At 42.4% G+C, this 21,622-nt stretch overlaps 1 protein-coding gene across 3 annotated transcripts in view; it reads right to left on the bottom strand.

Annotated features, from left to right (window-relative positions):
• The window catches only part of FAM120A (family with sequence similarity 120 member A), a 118,238-nt gene that overhangs the window by 41,582 nt on the left and 55,034 nt on the right, over nt 1-21,622 (bottom strand). For all 3 annotated transcript variants that reach the window (XM_015093026.3, XM_042242987.2, XM_060410829.1), the window contains exons 6-8: nt 12,243-12,340; nt 11,726-12,003; nt 1,943-2,030 (exon numbers count right to left, since the gene is read on the bottom strand). In XM_015093026.3, coding sequence (XP_014948512.2) covers nt 1,943-2,030; nt 11,726-12,003; nt 12,243-12,340 — 464 coding nt within the window. The remainder of the gene's footprint in view (nt 1-1,942; nt 2,031-11,725; nt 12,004-12,242; nt 12,341-21,622) is intronic.

Consider the following 21,622-nt stretch of genomic DNA (forward strand, 5'->3'; position numbering starts at 1 on the left):
CTGAGAACTTCCAGATGTACAAGTTGGATTTAGAAAAGGCAGAGAAACCAGAGATCAAATGGCCAACATCTGCTGGATCATAGAAAAAGCAAGAAATTAAAAAAAAAAAAAACAAAGAACATCTACTTCTGCTTCACTGACTACGCTAAAGCTTTGACTGTGTGGATCTCAACAAACGATTGGAAATTCTTAAAGAGACAGGAATACCAGACCACTTTACCTATCTCTGAGAAGCCTATATGAGGGACAAGAAGTAACAGAACTGGACATGGAACAACAGATTGGTTCAAAATTGGGAAAGCAGTACATCAAGGCTGTGTATTACATCCTGCTTATTTAACTTCTATGCAGAGTATCTCATGCGAAATACTGGGCTGGATAACTCACAAGCTAGAATCAAGACTGCCAGGAGAAATAAAACCACCTCAGATATGCAGATGATACCACTTTAATGGCAGAAAGTGAAAAGGAACTCAAGAACCTCTTGATGAAGGTGAAAGAGGTGAGTGAAAAAGCTGGCTTAAAATTCAGCATTCAAAAAACTAAGATCATGTCATCTGGTCCCATCACTTCATAGCAAATAGATGGGGAAAAAATGGAAACAGTGGCAGATTTTATTTTCCTGGGCTCCCCAAATCACTGCAGCCATGAAGTTAAAAGACACTTGCTCCCTGGAAGGAAAATTATGACAAACTTAGACAGCATATTAAAAAGCACAGACATTACTTTACCAACAAAGGTCCATCTAGTCAAAGCCATGGTTTTTCCAGTAGTCATGTATGGGTGTGAGAGTTGGACCATAAAAAAGGCTGGGTGCCCAAGAGTTGATGCTTTCAAACTGTGGCGCTGGAGAAGACTCTTGAAAGTCCCTTGAACAGTCAATCTTAAAGGATATCAACCCTGAATATTCATTGGAAGGACTGATGCTGAAGCTGAAGCTCCAATACTTTGACCACCTGATGTGAACAGCTGACTCATTGGAAAACACTTGATGCTGGCAAAGACTGAGGGCAGGAGGAGAAGGGGATGACAGCAGATGAGATGGTTGGATGGCATCACTAACCTTAATGGACATGAGTCTGAGCAAACTCCAGAAGATAGTAAAGGACAGGGAAGCCTGGCATGCTGCAGTTCATGTGGTTACAAGGAGTGAGACACAACTTAGAGAATTAACAACAATAACAACAAAAAATATTGACTTTTCTGTTCTGAAACAAAATGTATTAGTTTAGTGGTATGCATTGAGTGCTTAATTTCATCCTTTAAAATACAAAGTGCCAAAATTAGCCTTAAGAATAATTCATGGATAACTCACGAAAGTTTTCTATGCTTTCCGTTCCATAGCATGTAGACATAAACAACTGAAAATGCTTTGGAGTATGTATCCAGAAAACATTTCTGTTATTTATTTTCAGGATAATCATTCAACAGTGAGAATATTTCAGAGTTTTAAACATATGTCTAACATTCCATCATCCTGTATAAAAATAAGCCCTCTCCCAACCAGAGACCAGCTCATCCTACGTGACCACAGGTGGGGACAGATGTGGCTTTGTAAGTTTAAAACATTCATCTAGAGATGAATATTAACAAGTAGAAATAGAAAAAAGGGGGGGGAATAAAATGTAGTTTATTTTTATTTTTTCATTTTTAATATATACATCACAAAACTTTTCTCACCTGATCATCATAAAACCCTACAAGAAATGAGGGCTCTGAAAGGCTATGTAGTGAGCAGAAAGAAGAGGATCTCCACCCTGCCCCGGGAGAGAGAGCAAACCGGGAGTAGCACAGCCCTTCCCCGTTCACACCTGCCAATGTATTACTCATAAATAACATGCTTAAAAAAGAGAGAGAGAGAGAATTTTACTTTAAATCAATCCCTGGCACTACATGCTGAGAGAATGAGAATTTGAAAGAATAAAAGGCACAGACTTACTACCTTTGTTTGGTCTCCTGGGTCTCCCCGTGCTTGAGGTTCCGAATGGCTTCCCGTCTTCTCCCAGCCAATCTTGTTCCCACTGATATGGCTGAACATAAAATGAACAAAAATACCAATTAGTGTTGACCACTTCCCATACGTACTCATGATGATAAGAAGGGCCTGCCCTGAGCCTACAAACCAAGGATATCTTGGTTTGCTGATCCCATCTTGAGAAATAACCTATGTCCAGAGAAAATCCTATCACAAGAACACTTTCCACCTATTTCAACGGCAACCACCCACTGGGGAAGAGAAATCAAGCACCTAACCTCTGCCTCACGGCTCGGCTTAAAGATGGTCTAGGATGTGCTAGTGCTGCGGGTGAACAGGAGACAAATGCAGGCCTTGCCTTTTGGGGCTCAGTCATCTTGGAGAAATAAGATATCACATTCAATTGACAATCATCAGGCAGTAAAAGATTAAATGTTATCTGGGTCAAATGTTACTCGTAATTTATGAATACATGTAAAGTATTATATGCCAATGACAATTCATGGGGGGCATTCCTATTCATGGTAGGGAGCATGGGAGCTAAGGCTAGCGACTCACTCAGAGGTGTGCGCCTTGCAGGCCTAAGGAGAGGCAATGGATTTCTGAGTGCAGAGAACAAGAAGTTACCTGATGGGGAATGATGTTCTCTGGCAAAGTAAAAGTGGGAAAAAAAGATACAGAAGATTACAATGTATTTTAAATACCAGAATGAAGTATTTTTCAATCAGTATTCTTAAAAACTGTGGGTTGTGACCAGTTAGTAGCCTGAGAAAACAATGTAGGGGATTTAACAAGCATTTTTAAAAAATAAAAGGAAATGGGGACTTCCCTAGCGGACCAGTGACTAAGATGCCTCTCTTTCACTGCAGGGGGCACGGGTTTGATCCCTGGTCAGGGAACTAAGGTTTCACTTGCTGGAGGGGAGAAAGAAACAGAAAAGACCAGATGCAGCAAATATGATATGAATCACATTATTTCAAAAACTCTTTTTCCATTGGTGTATTATGGGCCACAATGTAAAAGAAAATTGACTTTGGCACTCGGGCAAACTTTGTGAAAAGCAGTATCCTGGAGGGAGTAGGGAATCTAGAGGGGCTTGAGTAGGGACGAGTTGCTGACGATCATGGGGATCACCTGAGCCAATACACGCATCCACCCTTCCCTTGCCCCTTTCCCTGCATCACTCCAAGCCAAAATTATCTTCTAAAACCAGTGCTGGCCACAAGACAAGCCAACTTAGAGAGCTTTTATTTGGCTTGCCTTATCTGACTCATGTGACAGAGATTTTAAAACTTGGTAATTCCATCTTCTAATCAACTACATTTTAGTTCTATTAAAAAAAAAAAAAAGCCATTGCAAAAAGAGGAGTGAGACTGACCCATCTTAAACCAAGAACCATGTCCCATGTCGTGATATTTTGGAGTCTAGTTCCTTGATGCCAGTCACTATAATACCTCCACATCAAACAAGGTTATCCAGCATCCAGGCTCCTAGTCTTCAGTGAAGACTCAGAGAAACCATTGTTCTGTCCAAGTTTGCTACTCATGTGCACAATCTCAGGCTACAACTTTGCAAAACCAGAGGAAACTCTAGCGATGAGAAGGCACAAAAATAAATACAAGTATTCTAAGAGCATAGTGATCCACTGTATTTGAAATCCAAGAGAAGAGCAGCTACTACATAACTGAGCAGATTAGAAGCTGGACAAACTGATTAGTCAACCAGTTATTCATTGAGTATCTACTGGTCAGGACATGTTATGTGATAATTATGACAAGACCTGAAATAGGGAATTAGAAGGTATATAATCTTGTCATACACATGTCCAAAGTGAGTATTTCAAGCAAAGCGGAGGAAAGGTGAGTAGCTCTGAAGTGGTTTATTTAGAAGGTGGTATAAATAAAGTTGCTTAAAAAGTCAGTAACATTTATTGTGTGAAATTTAAGAACATATTACTTGACGCATTTTATACAGAAATATAACATTTATTACCTACAATTTTATATATTTAAGGATATCCTATCTACAAAATGCACACATGAACAGCTTAATGAATGTCTACAAACACGCCACATAAGCAACACAGGACTGACAGGCCAGAACCCCCTTCTTGACCTGCTCCTGAGACTTCCTCAAGGGCAACAGTTATTCCGACTTCTAACAGCAAAGACTGCTTTTGTACACCATATACACAGAATCATGCAAGTGTACACTTTCTAGGTCTGGGAGTTTTGGCTCAACAGTATTATTGCAGTGCTGGTTCCGTCTCAGGGCCACATGCACTCAGTGCTGTGGAGGCACGCCACAGCTGGGTCTACAATCCAGTCCGACAGGAGATCCCTGCCCCGGAAGCACTTAGTATTTTCTGTTTTTCTTCGGTTGGCCTTTTGGGAGGAAATGCAGTGAACCTCAAGCATAGTCTAATCTGCACTTCTCTGATAATAATGAAGATGAGCATCTTCTCATGTGTGATATTTTCTTTTGTGGTGTGCCTGTTCAAACATTCTACAATAAGTGGACAATGTGCAGAATGCTCTTAAGGACTTATAGGAAGTCATCATCTATTTTGGATACAGGTTCTTGGTCAGGTGCATGGACTGCAATGATCTTCCATGTCCTGCTGGACTAACACCCCTCCCTCTCTACAACAGATTTAAGCTTTTATAAGTGATGCCCTGATGCGAACAGGTGACTCATTGGAAAAGTCCTTGATGCTGGGAAAGACTGAGGGCAGAAGGAGAAGAGGGCACCAGAGGATGAGATGACTGGATGGCATCATTGATACAATGGACATGAACCTGGGCAATCTCCGGAAGATGGTGGGGGACAGGGAGGCCTGGTGTGCTGCAGGGACACCAAGAGTTGGACACGACTGGGTGACTGAACAATCGCCACGTGTGATGCCGTCTTGTACAAGCTGGCTGCGACTGGGTGCAGCCTCCCCTAACCACCCTGTGCTCGCTATTCTCGTTTCTGTGTTTCACGATATGCATCACATTCAGCATTACTATCTGTTTGTATCACTCAGTCATGAACTCTACAAAGATAATAAAATCATGCAGACACTACAGAACAGGTGTGCAATAGCTGAATGACTAAATCACATAATTGTAGCCTAAATGGATATGGCAAAAAAAGGCATAAAATCTGGGTTTTATATGGACACACTGGAGTGGGGAGATCATGTCATATGACTAAAGCCGAAGCTTGTCCCACTTAAGATCACGTAAAATTTTTATTTATAAATCTTAGTTTTGTTTTATAAACTAAACTAAAAAGTTTACCAAACTAAAAGTTATCATAACCTAAATATTTGCAAGATCTTTTAATACTATACTATAAAATCTAAAATTCTGCCTGAAAAACATCTTGACAGTGGCTAATTTAAAAAGTTCAGAATACTTCAATAGGATAATTATATTACTTCATAACATAAGAAAACAAAATATTTGATACAACAAATGCCATGCTTTGGACAACAAGATGGATTAGAAATTTCTAGATATTTGTATATTCAGTTAGGTTAGATTTTGCACAACTGCTCCCACCTAATAATCACACTTGGAACTGCTAATGGTGTCATAAGTTTCATCAGCTTCGCCCTGAGAAAACCTGCTGAGACCCAGGCAGGCCACAGGGAAGTGGATGGGGCAGGACAGGAAGGCTGCATGTGTTCTGGATTTGAATTTTCCTGCTCAGCCAAAGGCACAACTCTCTGTGGGTAAACTTCAGGTTCAAGAATCCATTCACAGCCACAGCAACAATGACTGGATTCAAACCCAGACCCACCATTCCAGACATTACCCCATGCTATTACCAGAAAGCCATGAAACGCATTTATGATGTAACAGGCAATCAACAGACAAGAACTACCCTCTTACCCAAACAGGTGGCAAGGAGGAAGGCCAGCACCACACAGAACTCACCAGGATGAGAATCTGTGAATTCTCAACAGGCGATGCAAAGCCTCACTTCACTCCAGGACACCTGGGACTTTTTCTGCACTAAAGCTGGTTGAAAGTAGCCAACTGTCCTAACCACTGAATTCTCTCAAACACATTCTTTTTAGTTAGCAGGTTGTTGATGCTAGGATGGAAGTAGACTGGTATCCAAATTTATACCAAGTGTCTGACCCATCACAGTGACTTCTCACTCACCACAGCTGTCCTGGGTATGGTTTGCTCTTGTGGAACAGAAAAGGAAGATAGCATTGACCACAAGCTGACTTATTTGTCAACAAAAAAGGAAGAAAAGGCAAATAAAATCAAAAGGGGATTTCCCAGGGGTTAAGCATCTGTCTGTCAATGCAGGGGACACAGGTTTGATCCTTGGTCTGAAAACGAAGATCCCACATGCGATGGGGCAACTGAGCCCATGTGCCAGAACTACTGAGCCTGCACTCTAGAGTCCTTGAGCCGCAACTACTGAGCCTGCGCCCTAGAGCCCATGCTCTGCAACAAGAAAGTCCCCGCAACGAGAAGCCCACACATTGCAACTAGAGAGTAGCCCCCACCTGCCTCAACTACCTACAGGACAAAGAGCTAGTGCAGCCAAAATTAATTAATTAGTTAACTTAAGAAAAACAAAAGGGGAGAGGTAAAACATAGACAAGATCAAATCCTCAGTAGCACTATCTAGCGTATGTGGGTAAGGTCACAGATATGGTTAAACCATGTGCAAGTTTCAACAAATGTACATACATTTTCATTTTCATCTGCTCCCCATCCCGAGAAAGGAAGAGAGATTTGACCCACAGCCTGCTACCATTCAACAGACCCCCAAGAGTTCTGATTGCCAGGTGTTCCTACTATATAGGGTGAAGACTTGAGCTCCCTGATAAGGGAAGCCGCAGGAGTATCACATACATAAACATCCTTTATAGGTACATCTCCCTATGCCCCAAATTAAGCTAGGGCCACATACATTCAGATTCTTTCAGAAGTACTTGTCTCATTCTTATGCAGCAGTCAAGATGGAGCTCTTGTCCCGGACACTCCTCTTACGTGTTTGTCAGAGGACTTCTCATGGCTTTTCCTACCCAAGTGAATGTTCAGAAACACCCGAGTCAGATGAGCTCGACATAAAATGCCTACATGGGTCAGTAAGTGGCTAGAACTTGCACAACAGTGTAACAATCTGAAAGGAAAACTGAAGCTTATTTAGCCTGTCTGGGACTGGGTACCCTAGGGCCAGGGTAAAATGTAACTATCTTTGCAAACAGTTTCTCTGGAAAGGAAGCCTGACAGGACTTCAATACCAGCTTGACATAAAATGCCTGCATGGGTCAGTGAGTGGCTAGATCTTACACAGACCCTCCACCTTTGATGGCAAAGATAATCAGTATTGTTAACCAAGCATAAAAGTAATTCAGAATAGTTTTTCTCAGAAGATATTAGAAATGTAGAACACCAATACCACTTAAAGGAAAAAAGATGCATTAGAAGAAGCATGTTTCCTGGGACACTAGCTGAAGAGTACTAAATGAAATTCTTTAGGTATTTACGTTAAGAATGAAGTAAATGTTTAGGTATTTTATTGGCTCCATGGTTATTTTTTAAATAATAGTGATAGCTGAAACTTACTGTGGTCATTCATCAACTAATTTAAACCATGTACAAACCCAAAGACCTCCTAGTCACATTGGGAGCATTGGGCCCATGGAGTTTCAGGCCACACCACAAGTGGCAACTGGTACCCGGCAAGACGAACCACAGGAGGTTGGGGGACGGGGTCCTGACAGCACTGGGTCTCTGCAATGGTCGGCAGTCCCTCGGGCACTGACAGCAACCTCTTATAGGTTGCACAGAGACCAAGGACGTGCCAGGAAAGCCCAATCCTCATGCCCCACCAACTCCACCAACGTCCCCCACTGAGCTTTATCTTCAAAAACCAACGTGGGACTTCCCTGCTGGTACAGTGGCTAAGACTCCATGCTCCCAGTGCAGGGGGCCCTGGCTCGACACCTGGTCAGGGAACTAGGTCCCACGTACCACAACGAGGAGTCTGCATGCTGCAGCTAAAGGTCAAAGATCCTGCCCGCTACAACTAAGACTTGGCACAGCCAAATAAGAAAACACATAAAGATAAGGAAAAAACACCAATAGTTGCCAATTCCATAGGTTAAAAAAAGGTACCTTCTTAGGTTTTAAGTTACCTTCCTTTTTCTTTTCTTTAAATGAAAGTAAACACCAAACTTTTATGTTATTGACCATCTGTTTCCTCTGTGAATCGCATGTTTATATTCTTTTTAATTGGTAGGAAGCTGGTTGTTTTTTTGGGGGGAGGAGGGGCTTCTTTGGGGGTTAATTCTGGGGCAGGGTATTTTGGGGAGGCATACTCTTATATAGTCCCCATTACCTGTCCACACAATCTTTAAAAAAAAAAAAAAAAGCCATTGCTTTTAAATTGGGGAAATGAGGTCACTTATTTTGTAATCTTCCACGTTCAAGATTATTTCCCAGTACCATGGGGAATATGGTGGAAATGCCTGAGGGAATCAAACAGGAAAGGGCACACCCAGCCAGGGGCAGTTCAGGCCTCCCTCTTCTCTACCGTACAACTCAGTGTCTTAAGGAAGGGCAATTACAAATGCTTCTACAGTCAATCTGCAGAAGCTGGTACGAAAGGTGGCACTTCAGTTAAACTGTACAGTAATTTCCCCAGCCAAATGGCCTGGTGACCCAGACACCTGTGAAACTCTGGGATCTTTACAGCCCCAGGATCATTCCAAGCAGATACTGGATGCTTTCTGTCACACTTAGAACTCAAGACTCCACACCATCCAGCCTTCATCTCACTTGACATCGCAGCCACACTGGCTTCCCCTTCTTCCACCCTGCATTCTCGTCCAGCTTTCTCCCCACTCTGTCATGGCTCAGATCCTGCTCACTGGAGGCCCTCATCCGGCCCACTCATCTGGTGCTTGCTTCACCTACTCAGCACTTGGGTGCTGCCTACCAACATGCTCACGGATAGACAGCAAGTGCTCAAATGTTGCTTGGCTAAATGAACTGATGATTTCTTTCCTTCAAGAGCATCCTGAAAGCACAATGTAGACCCAGGAGTTCTATCCTAAGTCCAAACCAAAGGTAAACCAAATCTTAACTGACTTAATGCCCCTACTTAGCCTCTAAACTAGGAAAGAAATCCTCTGTCCTCTGCATGGCCTCAAAAGTGCACGCACACAACTTACTCAACCAGAATCCTCACCCTGAAATAATGAACACTGTCCTTCTTAGCAAGAAAGGGGTGCCCATAATCAGGGTTGATCCCAGGTCCTACTCTGCCTGGCTTATGACCCTGAACCTCTGGTACAAGTTCCTATCCCCTTTTCCTTCCATCCTTCTTCTCAGTTTTAACATGTCTACCTACTGTGTGTTATTCACTCAGGCATGTCTGATTCATTGTGACCCCATGGACTGTAGCCCGCTAGGCTCCTCTGTCCCTGGAATTCTCCAGACAAGAACACTGGAGTCGGTTGCCATTCCCTTCTCCAGGGCATCTTCCCAATGCAGGGACTGAACCTGAGTCTTCCACACTGCCGGCAGATTCTTTACCGTCTCAGCCACGTCTACTTCTTATTTGTTATAATAAATGGAAAAACAGATTCAAGGAAATGAAAACATTCCTAAGCCACAAAACTTGATCCAATCTTAGCAACCTTTCAATTCCAGATTGTGCATGTGCTCTGCCTTTTCCACCGCAATTCACACGAGAGGGTGAGACGCCCACGCTACTCCCACATATGGAGATCTTACAGAGGCGCTTCCAGAAAAACTCAATAAAAATGCCCTCAGTTGGGGAAACAGACAGTTAAGCGCTACAGAGCTTAGAGGTAAGAGAGACAACTAAGACTGAGAAAAAACTCCAGGAAAGGAACTGATCAGAACCTTCAGGAACAGGGCAGAGTGAGTACGCACAAAAAAAGGGACTCACTCTCAATCTTACTCAAGTTCAACTCATTTCCTAACAGGGCAGTTTGCCACATTAAGTAGGTAACTCACATTAGCTCTGCAACCCCAACCATAGGCACAGGATCGACAGTGGACCTCCCCAGACCGGGGCCTTTCCTTGCTCAACATGCTTGTCATCTGCACAGGACTCTGAGCCACAAAGAGTGGCTCTGTGTTTTATTTCTACCCGTGTTTCAGAGTCCAGAAAGAATGCGCTCTTGTTGATTAGTCACTCAGTCGTGTCTGACTCTTTTGCAACCTCATGGATTGCAGCCTACCAGGCTACTCTGTCCATGGGATTTTCCAGGCAAGAATGTGGGAGTGGGTTGCCATTTCTTCTCCAGGGGATTTTCCCAACCCAGGGATGAAACTTGCATCTCCTGCACACAGGAAGATTCTTTACTATTGTATACTATAGATACTTTGGTCTTGCTAACATGAGCCAATTTTTAAAAGAAAACTTATAGTTCCTTAGAGAGTGAAAGGGCTCCTGAGGCATATATCGGCTGTTCTCAAACTTCCTGCACTAAAGAGTCACATGGTCTCATCTACACATGCAGATTTCTAAGCCCCAGCATAGCAATTCTCATTCGGTAGGTCTTCAATGTTACCTTCCTAGAAGGTTAATTTTAAAGTTTGAATAATAAATTACAACTTTTTACTTCATTTTTAGAATTTTAGGACTGCACATACAGCAAGTAAACATTTGGGCACTTTATGCCTCTCTGTTTCACAACAGCATACTCCTCAGTAACTGCCCATTTGGGGCCCTAGTGGTGACTAAGTGGTGACTTAGTGACCTCCCTGCTGGGGAGGTCAGCAGACTTAGTGCCCATTTTACAGATGGAGAAAAAGAGTGCAAAAGAGGAAAAATCTCTGGCTTCAGGTGGCACACCCATAAGAACTTGCAGGAAGACTGGAAATTGTGTCTCAATTTTTTTTCAGCAGAAACTTACACAGCAATAACTAGCCTTGGGCATCTACTGTGAATCAGAGTTCAAACCGAGGAAAAGAGATGCAGATGCAAAGAGAAAGACTGTTCCTTTCCTTTCTTCTTTCTCTTTTTGAACCAGGTTTCTTAGAAACGTAAGGTTATGTAAGGGGAGGAGGAGGACTATGCATTTCAAGACTTTCTCCATCAGATTCTAACAAATTAATATTTGAAAACTCATTTATTCAGGGACACACATTGCTTAAAATATTCCTCTCTACAGGGAGAATTTCAGCCTGGGTCTGGCAGCTTTCTACAGTTTTGGTTAGGTGAAGAGAGTCAAGAATAGTCCTATGATCTGGGGAGTTGGGATTCAAGTTATTGAATTCAGAACAAAAGGAAATTCTGATTCCCCTTCAATCCAGGAGCCAAGAGACTGAAAACCATAGAAGTCTAATTTAAAACGCTTTCTGAGGGTGGGAGTAGGGAAATCACAGCCCAAAGAGAGTCAAGTAGAACTTGCTCAGATAACTTTACCACATTTGGTGGTCACACAAACTAAGTTTGCTAAAATTACACCCAAAAAAGAGGGGAACCCAAGAATTGGGGCTGGCATAATACACACTTTCAACCTTGGAAGCCCATAGGAAATGTCTAACCTTTTCTCTTGGTCTGAGGAATCCCAGTCAAGCAGAGTAACTGTCACCTACCTACAACAAACAGCATCTTTGAACACAACCATCAGTGCCGTGGGCTGGCCAGCCAGCCAGCCAGAAGGCAGCTTCTCTGGGGACTACAAGCTACTTAAGCAGCCTAAGGCAGCTGCTACACTTCCAGGAAGCACCAGCTCCTCCATACACCACTCACTTTGCAGCTCCTCCACTGCCTTCATCATTGTCTGAAGATGATGACGTAGAAGAACCAGGAAAGTATGCTGAGTCCACGTGATTGGGACTGCCGCTTGGAGCTGGGTTGATTGGGGAGGACCGTTCATACAGTGGGGTATGTTTTCCTTCATGAGGAATGTTAGTGTAGTTCTGCTCAGTCAGATTCTTTCCGCTGGTTTCCAAGGTGAGAGCCGGCTCAGCGAGGTTGTACGGGTGTGGACCCTGGCCCGGAGCACCTGGGCTAGGCACCTGGGGGGCCTTAAACAGAGCATACAAATCACGTGTGCACACATACTGCATGGCCCAGAACATATTAGCATAACCCGGTCTTGGCTAAATTTTAATTCAACAAATTCTGGCACCTACTTCACATATTAGGAGTGTTAAGAAACTATCTTAGCATTCATTAAGATTTGATTCATATGTAGCTTTCAAGGCAGCTGTCCCCCATGACAAGGCTGGGCAGACCAGCTGCGGATGGACAGGAAAGGCCTTACCACAGGCTTTGCTTGCAGAGAGGTCTGTGGAATGTTGAGCATCTGGGGGGGGACATACGGTGGCACTATCCCAGGCATTCCAAACGGATTTGGTCTGGCTGTTTCATCAATACAGAAAGAAAACAATAAACAACTGTGAGCAGGACATTCCCCAAGACACAGCACAGCTAACACACATTGCCATCTGACTTATACCTCCAGGGTGCAAGCACGTCACTGGCTCCACTTCCCAGAAACCTTTAGAAATTCATGCTTAAAATATTAAAAAATATTTAACCTTATAATGATCAATTTCATACATTAGGGCTAGATTTCTAACTTTCAAGAATTTTCAATTACTATCTGACTGTGTTTCTGTTTAGGTTCATTTCCTTGAATGCCTGGTTTGTCTCTGTCTGTAACCTAACAGATGTTCTCATTCTCTGCTCATTGCTGACAAAGCTGGAAACCCTGTAGTACTCTAGGTTCGAAAGGAATAAAAGGACACAGCACTTCCCCTACCGTATGTGAGGCAATAGAATTCTTCAATTTAAACTAAAATTAGGTTCTAAGCTACTAGCACACTTTTAAGTATAAAAAGTGAAATGTGGTAGTTGCTATATATATTCCTGGTTTTTTTTTTTCCATTGTTAAGGAAACCATGATCACATTACATATGCATTACACAGGCAGTGCAGAGTCAATAACCTGGGATTTTGTGCTTCCTTAGAAGATGACTTTATAAACCTGGTGTTTGTTCTTCATTATCCTCGTGCTAACTTAAAAAACTCAAGCACAGAATGGAAAACATGTAGAGAAGTAGACCCAAACACAGCGTTAGGCAGGATTGGGTCCCCTATCAGCTTAAAGACATGACATAAAGCAATCAACGCAGTCCAAGGTCCAGAAAACTCCAGGTCCACAACATTCGGTCTCCTTGCAGGTCTGAGGAGAGGAGGGGCCAGCATGAGCAAGGCAGGCAGGCCAATGGCCTGAGCATGCAGTGACAGGGCATTAGTGTGGCCCTTGTGCTAAATACACTTCACAATATCATGCTTTACTGATGTGATAAAAACGAGGAGACTCCTTGGGGTTTTGTGGGGTGCCTGAGAAGATAGCCTACGCGGGAAAGCACAGATACTACAAGACCCGAGGCTGGCATCAGGACTCAGACTGCATTTGACACAGAAGACACACCCTGAGAGAACACACGATAGACACCACCTAAACCCCCATGGCCACACGATCTCATTAGGTTCCATTTAGAAACAGAACAAGACCAAGCCTAGAGTCACCACAACGCAAATGCCATTTAGCACAGGAAGAGCGCTTTTCTTACCTCAAAATCCAAGTGACACCAGGTGAAAAACAAACAACCCACAAATCACAATTTGTCAAGAAAAATAAACACACATTTAATTCAAGAAAATAACTGTTGCTGTTCAGTGGCTAAGCCAGGTCTGACGCTTTACAACCCCATGAACTACAGCACAGAGGCTTCCCTGTCCTTCACTATCTTCTGGAATTTGCTCAAACTCATGTCCATTGAGTCAGTGACGCCATCCAACCATCTCATCCTCTGCCACCTCCTTCTCCTCCTGCCCTCAATCCTTCCCAGCATCAGGGTCTTTTCCAACGAGTTGGCTCTTCACATCAGGTGACCAAAATATTGGAGCTTCAACAAGAGTCCTTTCAATGAATATTCAGGGTTAATTTCCTTTAGGATTTACTGGTTTGACTTCCTTGCTGTCCAAGGGACTCTTAAGAGTCTTCTCCAGCACCACAGTTCAAAAGCATCAATTCTGGGCACCTAGCCTTCTTCATGGTCCAACTATCACATCCATACATGACTACTGGAAAAACTATAGCTTTGACTAGACGGAACTTTGTTGGTAAAGTAATGTCTCTCCTTTTTTAATATGCTGTCTAGGTTTGTCATAGTTTTCCTTCCGAGGAGCAAGTGTCTTTTAATTTCACGGCTGCAGTCACCATCCGCAGTGATTTTGGAGCCCAAGAAAATAAAATCTGTCACTGTTTCCATTTTTTCCCCATCTATTTGCCATGACGTGATGGGACCAGATGCCATGATCTTAGTTTTTGGAATGCTGAGTTTTAAGCTAGCTTTTTCACTCTCTTCTTTCACCTTCATCAAGAGGTTCTTGAGTTCCTCTTTGTTTTCTGCCATTAAAGTGGTATCACCTGCATATCTCCTGCATATCTGAGGTTGTTGATATTTCTCCCAACGATCCTGATTCCACCTTGTGATTCATCCAGCCTGGCATTTCATATGATGTACTCTGCATAGAAGTCAAATAAGCAGGGTGACAATAAATGCCTCAATGTACTCCTTTCCCAATTTTGAACCAATCCGTTGTTCCAGGTAAAGTTCTAACTGTTGCTTCTTGACCTGCATTCAGGTTTCCCAGGAGATAGTTAAGGTGGTCTGATATTCCCATCTCTTTAAGAGTTTTCCACATTTTGTTGAGATCCACACAGGCAAAGGTTTTGGCATAATCAATGAAGCAGTAGTAGATGTTTTTCTAGAATCCTCTAGCTTTTTCTATGATACAATGGATGTTAGCAATTTGATCCCTGGTTCTTCTGCCTTTTCTAAATCCAGCTTACATGTATGGAAGTTCTCGGATCACATACTGCTGAAGCCTAGCTTGAAGGATTCTGAGCATTACCTTGCTAGCACGTGAAATGAGCACAATTGTACGGTAGTTTGAGCATTCTTTGGCATTGCCATTCTTTGGGACTGGAATGAAAACTGACCTTTTCTAGTCCTGTGGCCACTGCTGAGTTTTCCAAATTTACTGGCATATTGAGTGTAGCAGTTTACCAGCATCATCTTTTAGGGTTTGAAATAGGTCAACTGGAAATCCATCACCTCTGCTAGCTTTGTTTGTAGTAATGCTTCCTAAGGCCCACTTGACTTCACACTCCAGGATGTCTGGCTCTAGAGTAGTGACCACACCATCACTGCTATCTGGGTCGTTAGGACCTTTTAAATACAGTTCTATTTATTCTTTCCACCTCTTTTTAATCTCATCTACTTCAGTTAGGTCCTTGTAGTTTCTGCCCTTTATTGTGCCTATCTTTGCATGAAATTTTCCCTTGGTATCGCTAATTTTCTTGTAGAGATCTCTAGTCTTTTCCCATTCTATTGTTTTCCTCTATTTCTTTGTATTGTTCACTGAAGAAGGCTTTCTTATCTCTACCTGCTATTCTCTGGAACTCTGCATTCAGTTGGGTATATCTTTCCCTTTCTCACTTTGCCTTCTTGCATTTCTTTTTCTTTGGGACAGTTTTGGTCACTGCCTCCTGTACAACGTTAACCTCCATCCATAGTTTTTCAGGCACACTGTCTATCAGATCTAATCCTTTGAATCTATTTGTCATTTACACTGTATAATCATAACGGATCTGTTTTAGGTCATACCTGAATGGCCTAGTGCTTTTTCCCTACTTTCTTCAATCTAAGGCTGAATTTTGCAAAAAAGAGCTGATGATCTGAGCCACAGTCAGCTCCAGGTCTTGTTTTTGACTGTATAGAGTTTGTCCATCTTTGGCTGCAAACAATATAATCAATCTGATTTCAGTACTGACCATCTGGTAATGTACATGTGATAGCCCCCAGCCCCAAATAATAACATGCCTCAAATGCACCCTCTCATTCACTGAAAGAACACTGGGAGCACCGAGGCTTGGGCCACTGCTCACTTCTTACTACCCTAGAGAGTCAGGAGCCTCAGAAGTCATGATCTGTTGGAAGATCCCATCTCCTAGTTCCTGGAGCTCAAGTTGGTAATGCCACAATTCTCTGATCCCATCTCGCACAGACAGAAATGGTGGCCCAGCTTCCACCTTTGGCTGAACAGAGACAGCTGCAGGACAGACAGCTGGCAATGGTGACATTGGTACATGTGCATACAGGGCTGATGCCCGTCTACACACACGTCCACGTGCTCACATACAGGCAAATGTTCACCTCACACACTCACATGAACATGTACACTGACCACACAGACATACACGCACATTTTCGTGCACTCGCACACGCAAGGAGACACTCCTGATCAGTTAGGTCCACAAGTTAACAAACCTCCACGTATGAGATACATGATGCTCTAACTGTTAAAGTCCCTTAACTGGTGATCATGAATTTTAGCCAGATTTTGGGTAAGAGTATTACAAAATCCACTCAAGCTCTAATACTATAACTTAAATCACTGTAAAAAGTCTAGTTTACAATCCCTTATAGCTGACCTGCCATACTTAACTTCCCAGTAATCAGAATGAGAGACTGGACCCTTCAATTATGCAGCAGTTTTCCAGCGAAGATGAACACTCATGTTTCACTCTATTTTTGACCATCATATGCTACAAACCTCCTGAAAGCACACACCTGCCCTAAAAAAACTGAAAGAGAGAAAGAAACCCTCCAATACAAACATACACAATTATAACTTAAAAGCAAAGATTCCCAAGGAGAGAATATTTTCTAAAGTCATATTTTAATCACTGACCTCAAACAAACTTTTGAGAACTCACAGAACTAGTTACTCTTCTGTCATAACCTAGTCTATTAAGTGAATTAATTTGTCTGCATTTCTCTGATGGCTGCAGAAATGTCTGATACGCAAGGGCCTGCCTCTGCATATTGCATGCCTTCTTGTAAATCAGTTCTTGTTCTCAATGCCCTCATGCAGCTAAGCAGAATCATTGTCTGTCTTCTGTGTGACAAGGCGTCTTTCTCAAAGTTGACACCACTGCACAGAGCGGAGATTAACATCACCAGTTCTCATTCTCCTCCTTTCACAAATACTTACTAACAGAGGTAGACTTTTGATCGAGTATGCAGAATGCAGACAGATGAAAGGAGGAAAAAGTGTTCGATTACTACATGAAGAATATTTCCTTAATTAAAAAATATGTAAATATTAAATACTTGAGAATAAGAGAAAGAAAGCATGCATTGCAGCCCTTTCAATTGTTCTTAGTTAGCTGTGAACTCTCATACATAAGATACGTTGTGTAGTATCCACTCTCTTGAATTACTCACTGTGCCTGTATGAAGCTAATCAGTTTTTCTCTGGATTAAAGTAAGATTTATTCATCTATTACTAGGCATGTTACCGTAACAATGTTACATTAAATAAACAACAGTAACAAAGTAACATTCTAAAAATATTTGAGATGGGTGCTTATACATGATTTTCAAGTGATACCCAAAAAAACATAGCTTTGAAAAATTTAAGATGAAATAAGTCAGTATATTCCCTACCAACAACTAGCTTTCAGTGCCTGTAAAAAAAAAAAAATGCGAAATTTTCAAACTATGATAACCATTTTGACACATTTACTCAATACCAATATTCTACAGAAGTTAAGGCACAAAGTTATACAAAGGAGAATTTTACATAATTTGTTTTCATCCTTGGGCTTCCCTGGTGGCTCAGACGGTAAAGAATCCACCTGCAATGCGGGAGACCTGGGTTCAATCCCTGTGGTTTGGGAAGATCCCCTGGAGAAGGAAATGGTAACAAATCTCTTCTGTCCCTGAGTTTAAACAACATGTGCATGGACCTCAAAGGATACAGCATGATTCAATTTCACGTGTTACCTGAGTCTTACAGAGCAGTGACAAGTTTATCCCAAATTTTACTCAAATCTATTAAATTCCAGGAGTTTTACCTGGAAAATCCCATGGACAAGAGGAGTCTGATGGGCTACAGTCCATGGGGTCACAAAGAGTCAGACATGACTGAGCAACTAACACCTCTCCCAAATGAATAACTTCTGAAGGCAAGGTCGGGAAAGGGACAGTGGGAACCAACAGGACACTGGTATGGCCTCTGAAGCCTGGTAGTTCTGGCTGGATTGAAGACCAGGCATGAGCACTCAGCCAAGGGAGTCATGGGGCTTTCTGGGAAGGGACAGACAGAAATTGTCCCGGGCTTTTAGAAGACTAAACTTAGTTTCCATTGAGTACCAACTCCCAAGAGCTCAGAGCTGGGGCAGCTGATGCCAGCCTAGAACATCAGCTGGTAAGATCACACAGTTAAAGTCAGAGGTCACCGTTCAGGAGAGAAGCCCCCACAATGGAAGATTAAGTATGGGACCAAGAAAAGTAAGATCATGAATAAAGAAGTAGGCACCTGAAAGAATTATAAGCAATGAAAACCAACCTGGGGAAGCACATTTCAGGTCAACATAAATATAAAGACCTTTCTGAGAACTAGAGCAGTTCATCAATGACTGCACTGCTTTGAGTGCTTAACTGTTGTAGCAATAGTCCATAGTTGGGAGGTAGCCTGGTGCTTACATAGAATTCCTGGCTATCCAAATTTCTTCTGTCCCTGAGTTTAAACAACATGTGCATGGACCTCAAAGGATACAGCATGATTCAAATTCACGTGTTACCTAAGTCTTACAGAGCAGTGACAAGTTTATCCCAAATTTTACTCAAATCTATTAACTTCCTGGGTTCACTTAATCAGGTTTGAATCGTAGGCATTAAACAGCAAAATCTCATCTAGCCACCTGCACAGTTTATGGTAAATCAAGACAAAGTAGTTTCTGTCCATCTGTGAATTCTAAAAAGCACAACCTCAAAGAAGAGTCTGAAGGCCTTTATTCTGAAGTGACTGATAAACTGAATTGGCAGACCCCTTCTGTCACTGAATACCAAGAAGCTACCAACAGACTTGATGACAAGCTGTGTCCACCTCAGGAAGACACCCATGCAGTCTTTTAAACCAGACAACAACTAAAAGGAGACATATTTTCAGTTCTTCCAAAATGACTAATTTTCAGGTTTTGTTTTTTTTTAATGACATTTCAAAAAACCACAAGACCAGACAGCCTATAGCACTTCATACCACATCAACTGAAATAAACTCACTAAGAACTGAATGAAAGGTCACAGGAATGGACTGAGAGACTCCCGTGACCTGCATGAGAATTAACGATAAAGAAGGAGAAAGAATAAATGGACTTTCTATTTAACATGATAGCATCTTAGCTTCTCTCTGGCAGCATCTATTCTGTCAGACCCCTGGCGGCTTGACATCAATGCCATTTGCATTAGCTTTAACAAGATACAAATTGAAAACGATGAGCATGCAACACATCTCAAAAAAAAAAAAGAAGGGCAAACACAGAATGGCAGGTACAATGCAGCATTTAATTAACAATCAAAACACTGTGATTTATTATTCCATATATGAGGTAAAGAAATATAAAAACCTTAAGACATGACTTTTAGAAAAGCCTAATGTATTTCTTTGAAGACATCTATTCCACCTGTTTAGTGGGTACCCTAATGCTCGTGATACTATACTATCCTCTGTATTTTTCAGTTACATTTAAAGCTTTCCATGGTAAGAAAATTAAAGCAAAATTCTGGAAAAAGTGGGTTTAGTAAACAAAGGTGTTTTTTTTTGGAAACAAAGTTTTAAAGAACGAATATTATATAACTTCATAAAGAATGCCAAATTTCAAGAACTTATTATTGAAGTATCAGTTCAGTTCAGTCGCTCAGTCATGTCCAACTCTTTGCGACCCCATGAATTGCAGCACACCAGGCTTCCCTGTCCATTACCAACTCCCGGAATTCACTCAAACTCACATCCATGGAGTTGGTGATGCGATCCAGCCATCTCATCCTCTGTGGTCCCCTTCTCCTCCTGCCCCCAATCTCTCCCAGCATCAGAGTTAGCAACAGTATAATGTCAAATACTTGGTGACAATTAAAAAAAATTTTTTTAATGATCACTGTAACAGTAAAAAAAAAACCCTTAATATTCTAGATGATGACCACAGGACATGGCTAAGTAGATTACATACAGCACAGCCCCACTGTGAAACATTCAGTTCAGTCGCTCAGTCGTGTCCAACTCTTTGCTACCCCATGAATCGCAGCACACCAGGCCTCCCTGTCCATCACCAACTCCCGGAGTTCACTCAAACTCACGTCCATCGAGTTGGTGATGCGATCCAGCCATCTCATCCTCTGTCGTCCCCTTCTCCTCCTGCCCCCAATCCCTCCCAGCATCAGGGTCTTTTCCAATGAGTCAACTCTTTGCATGAGATTGCCAAAGTACTGGAGTTTCAGCTTTAGCATCAGTCCTTTCAAAGAACACCTAGGGCTGATCTCCTTTAGAATGGACTGGTTAGATCTCCTTGCAGTCCAAGGGACTCTCAAGAGTCTTCTCCAACACCACAGTTCAAAAGCATCAATTCTTCGGCGCTCAGCTTTCTTCACAGTCCAACTCTCACATCCATACGTGACCACTGAAGAAATTATAGCCTTGACTACACGGACCTTTGGTGGCAAAGTAATGTCTCTGCTTTTGAATATGCTATCTAGGTTGGTCATAACTTTCCTTCCAAGGAGTAAGCGTCTTAATTTCATGGCTGCAGTCACCATCTGCAGTGATTTGGGAGCCTAAAAAAATAAAGTCTGACACTGTTTCCACTCTTTCCCCATCTATTTCCCATGAAGTGATGGGACCAGATGCCAGGATCTTCGTTTTCTGAATGTTGAGCTTTAAGCCAACTTTTTCACTCTCCTCTTTCACTTTCATTAAGAGGCTCTTTAGTTCCTCTTCCCTTTCTGCCATAAGGGTGGTGTCATCTGCATATCTGAGGTTATTGATATTTCTCCCAGCAATCTTGATTTCAGCTTGTGCTTCATCCAGCCCAGCGTTTCTCATGATGTACTCTGCATAGAAGTTAAATAACCAGGGTGACAATATACAGCCTTGACGCACCCCTTTTCCTATTTGGAACCAGTCTGTTGTTCCATGTCCAGTTCTAACTATTGCTTCCTGACCTGCATATTGGTTTCTCAAGAGGCAGGTCAGGTAGTCTGGTATTCCCATCTTTCAGAATTTTCCACAGTTTATTGTGATCCACACAGTCAAAGGCTTTACATTAGATAAGCTTTAAAAGGCAGGGGAAAAAAAAAAAACCTACTATGAAAGCAAACCTTTGTGAAGTCACAACAAAGTCCCAGAGGTACACTGTTGGGTGGGAACAAAGCAAGTTGCCTTATATGGATCCTGTGGCCTTGCTACAGCCAGCGCTTGCAGCAGGAGGCCCTGCATAGTGAGCGTGGGTGCATGGGCAATGGCAGCAGGTGGATAAGGTCCTGAGAGCAATGTTTCCTGGCATGCAGTGGCAGCTGAGGAGCTCAACAGAGCCACAGGAGCAATGCCATCACCCTCTATTCTGGTCAGGTCACACTACGGACTCTGCACAGCTACTGTGTCCCACCGTGGACCTGAACGGGCAACCCTGAGTCCTGGAGACCTTAGAGACTCTTCTCATCAGCCAAGGAAGCCCGGCAGGCACCATATCTTTCTTCACAGACTGTCTTCATGTTCAGGGGGAAC

This window comes from Ovis aries, chromosome 2 (assembly GCF_016772045.2).
Source record: "Ovis aries strain OAR_USU_Benz2616 breed Rambouillet chromosome 2, ARS-UI_Ramb_v3.0, whole genome shotgun sequence".
In the NCBI taxonomy this organism is placed as follows: Eukaryota; Metazoa; Chordata; class Mammalia; order Artiodactyla; family Bovidae; genus Ovis; species Ovis aries.